The 6,000-nt window shown below is 37.7% G+C and overlaps 1 protein-coding gene across 1 annotated transcript in view; it reads right to left on the bottom strand.

Moving 5' to 3' along the window:
* Positions 1 to 4,812: 4,812 nt before the first annotated feature.
* The window catches only part of LOC120995056 (omega-hydroxyceramide transacylase-like), a 35,274-nt gene continuing 34,086 nt past the window's right edge, over positions 4,813 to 6,000 (bottom strand). Inside the window, exon 5 of the mRNA XM_040424029.1 lies at positions 4,813 to 5,195. Coding sequence (XP_040279963.1) covers positions 5,037 to 5,195 — 159 coding nt within the window. The 3' untranslated portion in view covers positions 4,813 to 5,036. The remainder of the gene's footprint in view (positions 5,196 to 6,000) is intronic.

The following is a 6,000-nucleotide window of genomic DNA, read 5'->3' as shown; positions in this document are numbered from 1 at the left end:
CTAGATAAATAGATAGATAAAATAGATTGGTAGATAATGAGATAAATAGCTATGTGGTAGCTAAACAAAAAATAAATAAATAAAATAAAAAATGGATAAATTGTTAGATAAATGGATAGAAATATAGAAAGACTGCCAGTTAGATAGATAGAAAGATAAATAGATGTTTGATAGATAGAAAGGTAAATAGATAGATGTTTGATAGATAGCCATGTTATAGTAGCTAGCTGGTTAGAAATAGATAGAAAGATAGACAGATAAATGGATAAATTGTTAGATAGCTTGATAGGTAGATAGATAAAATATTTATCTATTGAAACGTTAGATTGGGGTAGATAGATATACGGATAAATTGATCATTTTGTTAGCTAGCTGGTTAGAAATAGATAGAAAGATAGAAATACAGATAAATGGATACATTGTTAGATAACCGGATAGATTGATAGGAAAATAGATAGAAAGATTGGACATTAGATAGATATTAGAAGCTAGATAAATAGATAAAATAGATAGAAAGATGGATAGATAATAGATAGAAAGAAAGATAGAAAGACAGCCAGTTAGATAAGTAGAAAGATAAATAGATGTTTGATAGAAAGGTAAATAGATGTTTGATAGATAGCCATGTTATAGTAGCTAGATGGTTAGAAATAGATAGAAAGATAGATAAATGGATAAATTGTTAGATAAATGGATAGATTTATAGGAAAATAGATAAATGGATAGATAGATAGAAAGACAAATAATAGATAGAAAGAAAGATAGAAAGACAGCCAGTTAGATAGATAGAAAGATAAATAGATGTTTGATAGATAGAAATGTAATTAGATGTTTGATAGATAGCCATGTTATAGTAGCTAGCTGGTTAGAAATAGATAGAAAGATAGATAGATAAATGGATAAATTGTTAGATAGATTGATAGATAAATATTTTATCTATTGAAACATTAGATTGTGATAGATATACGGATAAATTGATCATTTTGACATTTTTACAGCATATTGTACAACATTTTTTTAAATTTTGTATTGTGTAAACATTTTAAATGAATACAACTTTGCAACATTGCGGTGTGTATTGCCACAGAGTGGTGGGGATGGTTGACACAGAGAAATACTAAGGTGTGTATTGACCCAGAGTGTTGGGGGTTGGTTGTGTAGGATATGTCTTAGGACATCTGTGACAGTGCACAACAGTATATAAATTTAATATCAAGCAATATAACATTTAATATCAAGCACTATAAATATAGATTGCTGGAAAGCTAGGCTACAGATAAGTAGATAGATAGATAATTGATAGAAAACAGTTAGATGGATAGACTATAGATAGGTAGCTAGAAAGATAGATAGATAGTTGATAGATAGATAGATAGATAGAAGGATAGATATAATTTAGATAGATGGGGTATATGGATGTATAGATACATAGATAGATAGATAGATAGATAGATAGATAAAATGGAAAGATAGATAACAGATGGAAAGATAGACTATAGATAGGTAGATAGAAAGATAGATAGATAATTGATAGATAGCTAGCTAGATATATAGATAAATTGATAGATACATTTTAGATAGATGGGTTATATGGTTGTTTAGCTACATAGATAGATAACAGCTAGATGGATAGATAGATAGATAGATAGATAGATAGATAGATAGATAGGTAGATAAATTGATAGAATTTATACAGATGGGGTAACCTATGCATTAGAAACGTCTCGATTACACAAATACAGCCTGTGGAATCTCCAGAGGGTGTCACGAGCATGTCTGTAGAAAGTCTAAAACAACTGTCACGAGCTTGTAGAAGAAAGCCTTTGTATTAAGGTGTCATGACCATTGCATTAGATACGGCTCGATTACAAGAATACACCCTGTGATCTGTCATGCCCTTGTAGAGCACGTCTTGTGACGGGGGTCTGACAAAATCATGACAAAAGCATGAGCTAATCATTTTGCTTTTTAAATGCAATTGTGAATTGACTGATATTAACAGACATCGGCGAAGTGATAACTATTATAAACCTAATATGATGCGATATAAAATTAATATCAAGCGATATAAAGCAAGCGATATAAAATTTATAGCAAGCGATATAAAAGGGGGCGTGGTACCTGTCACTTTGACGAACCATATACCCTCTTACTACTAAGGTGAAAAATGGCTGTGTCTGGAAGGGGTTAAACCAAGGAGAATAAGGGAAATAAATTCAGAAATGCTTTCTTACTTACCTTCTCTGAATACTGGAGTTTTCTGTCTTTGTGTCAGTGTACTTACCTGTATGTCTTGATGCATCGAACTGGCAAATAAATTGTATCCTTTATATACAGTACAATAAAAGACTATAGAATTTTCCAGTACAACAAGGCTAGTTTCACACTAGAGTTAAGACATCTGACGGGCTGTTGGTCGTCTACGAATCTGGCATTGCCGGACGGTGTTGGAATGCCCACTTAACTATAATGGGGTCCTGTGGAGATCTGCCCGCAACCTGGTCAAATATGCCAAGCATCAGCCGGACAAAAGCCCTGCCAGAACAGCCTGCTGGATCTCTTAATGCCTTACTCAAGTGAGAATAGCCTTACTGTAGTTCACTGCTTGCCTTCAGTCAATGTGCATCTTCATTGTTTACTTTCTGTGGATCAAAAAATCTCTCTGCATCATGTCATGGATACACAATGAAAGTTCTTAGTGAATGGCTGCAGGAAGAGGTCTTAAAGATCTTGATATAGAATAATATTGGAAAATTATATAACTTTTTATTATGTACTGAAACTGGAAGCATAGGGATTTGATCAACATAATTTGAGCCCCTTAACCTTGATCTCCCAATATTTGTTAATAAGGGTCCTCCATTTAATAAGATCATAAGTAGGGGGTGGATTTTGTGAGCCCAGCGGTCCATGCCAGCACTGTTGCCCCGACCCGCGGGCACGGACGTCGGGCTCCCTCTTTCCCTCCTGCTGTCATGCGCCGTGCTGACAAGCGCGGGCAGCAGGTAGCTTAACTGTTCCATCTGTGCTCCGTGCCAGAGTTTACTTCCTGCTGGAGACCTGTACTGTTGTTAGGGCTTGCATGGGTGTGTCTCTCATCACTTGTGAGGCAGCACGTACACGTCCTCTGTGTCATCAGTCTATGGCTGGATTACAGGAAGTATTTAAAGGCACTTCCTACCATAGGAAGATGCCTGAGCAACTCATGGTCACTAGCTTGTCTAGTTTCAAGTGTGAATGTGTTTTTCAAGTTCTGCTTTTGTCACAGATGGTGTAGCAGGAAACAATAAGTAACAAATAAAGATCCGACTGACTTGATCCCAAACTAAGGAACAAAAGGTTAAGCCCTATTAATGCCCTAGAGCTCTCCCTCACTGCTCAGCCCATGCAAAGATCTCAATGATAGAAAGTTGCATGTCCACGTACCTTAGACTGAGTGACACCTGCAAACCCTATAATAGTGAGGGGACACGACCACCGGCTCCCTGCCCTCAATACGGAGGGAGTCAGGGTCACCTAGAATCAAGCCAACAGGAAGACACAAATACAGAAATAGGCTTATCTTGAGGGACCAGCAGTAGCAACTTCAAGCAGTGAAACCAATCCAGGAAGTAGTATAAACCGCAAAGTGAAGCAGTATGGGAGGAGATATATAGGGAGGCAATCACTGCTAATAGATGACAGCTGGGAGAGGGAGAAGAGATGTCAAAGCAAAACAAAAGAACATCATGCAGGAGTTACTGAAGAACGTCTATCAGAACTTCTCAGAGATCTGGCGGTGACAGCTTTGTTGTGTACCGGACCCTGCTTTTGGAATTATCGGATTTTGCCGCCTGCCTCTGACCTCTGACTTAATTTATGGACCTTGCTTGATCTCTGCCTGCCCTGACCCCAGACTTCCTGACCACGTACTTCCCCTCGATGCTTGCACCGCTATCTCTGACCCCCTGGTCAGCTGCCAGACTCAGGAACTGCTCTGGAGTGGCACCTGGCAACTACCCTAACGGCTAAAGCCTATCTTCACCATCTGAGGCGTTAGTGAAGACCAGGTAGTTGCTTAGTCATGTCCCTCCAGAGTATAGCCAGTCAGTGACACGGTGGGTCCACGCCCGCTTGCATAATAATGTTACTGTGTAAAGAGGCAATGATTCCTATGACTCCTGCAGCCATGTACTGTATTTAATAAAACAATAAAACATTTGATAAACTGAAATAGTTTATAGGTTTTTAAGCAGTATTAGTGCTGTCATAAATCAATATTACTATTATATCAATGTCATAATGTAGCATGCAACCAGATGCCATAAGGAGTGTAGAATAGATTTTCTCAATGGATCCAATAGAAGCACAGGGCACATATTCCCTTGGACAGTAGGAAAACTGTCCCTTTGGTTTTCCGTTTCGAATCCAAGTTTAGTTCTGGTAAGGGAATGCATTAAACATTGTAAAAAAGCAGCTGGGCATTAGGTGAATTGTACATTTCAAGAGTGCCGCCTAACGTAGGCATCAGATATATGCAGCTGTATGCCTAAACACATCTGCCATGGAATACCATTATAAAAAATAACATATGTTGAATAGAATGTGATTTTTGGGTATCCAGTTGTATTGCAAGGTGTAGTAACTGGATCAATGTGTATTTGAGTTGCATGGAAGACACATTTGTGAGCAGGGGCGTAACTACCATAGCGACAGACCATGCGACTGCTATGTAGCCCAGGGCAAGAGGGGGCCCAGTCTTAGTTTGGATTATCTTCTACTGGAGGTGAAAACTTGGTCAGAACTCTACCCTCTAAAGGAACAACTTTTAGCAATTGAGGCAGTGGAAAAATGGCCCAAGGGTCATTGAAAAGGGTTTAGGCACAAACCCTTCTGTCCTGTGTGGCGGGCCTGGTTTGATCCTTGCTATGGGGCCCTTACTTCTCTATGTACGCCACTGTTCATGAGATACAAAATAATGAATGTGCATCATTGTTTGTACAAAAGAATTGCATCCTGCTGTATCCAATTCTTTCTTTTTCACTAAATGTTGAGGCTTAAATGCACAGTTCAATACGCTGTTTTCCAATTATCATTTCACATAGTCTTTTTTCAGGTTTTGTGAAGCCTTTATCAGAGCATAGATTGATTTTGCCATTGGAAATCAGATACACAACTGCATCTTTATAACCTTGGAAGTAAAACTTCTTCAGTACCTGTGGGTGGAAAATAAAAATGTAAAACAGTATGAACTATTTCTTCATTCAAAACAACATACAGGGTCAACCTTAGGTTACAAGTACTGTAACAATTCTAGGAATGGAATCTGCTTATTCTTGGAGGAACCCAAGGATGGAATAGCCAGACATAGTTCTGTCTTGCATCTCAACCTTGAAGTTGATGAGTTACAGAAGGAGACCAACTTGAGTGGCACTTCAGCCACTTATGGGCAGAAAACTAAGGCTACACGTTCACTGGACTAGGTTTTTATAGGTTGAGGAGAATGTTTTATTAATCTCTCAACTGAGTATTGCTTAAAGGGAATAAATACATTTACAACCAGTTATTTTATTGCTCTAATGCATCTAAAATATTAGAATTAAGCAAATGTACAAATTTACAATAGACATTTTATTTTATTTTGTGCATACAGCTTTTATGCAGAACTATATGTCTCCATGGTTCCATTTTACAGACCAACCAGGTGTAGTCTGATTCAGCCATGCCATAAGGAAGGATGTGTTTATACATCCGAAACGCATAGTATTTCTGTATGCTGCTATATTATGTTTTGTTTAACGTGGATGTTTTTAATGCGTTTCCAATTTTTTTTAAAATTAGTTTTAACAGCACGAGTGACAAAGGATTAATCTGGAGTATGGTGGAGTAATCTAATTCTGCATGCATACTCCATTCCACTTGTCCCCTACTTATTCCTTACATACATTAGGTGAGACAGCAGGGAGATTGGGACATAAAAAAGAATGACTACACAGGGGTTCTTTGTAGTCTGTAACCATA

The sequence above is a fragment of the Bufo bufo genome, chromosome 3 (assembly GCF_905171765.1).
Source record: "Bufo bufo chromosome 3, aBufBuf1.1, whole genome shotgun sequence".
Classification (NCBI taxonomy): Eukaryota; Metazoa; Chordata; class Amphibia; order Anura; family Bufonidae; genus Bufo; species Bufo bufo.
Note: the sequence above shows the minus strand (reverse complement) of the source record. Positions and strands in the feature narration are given on the sequence as shown.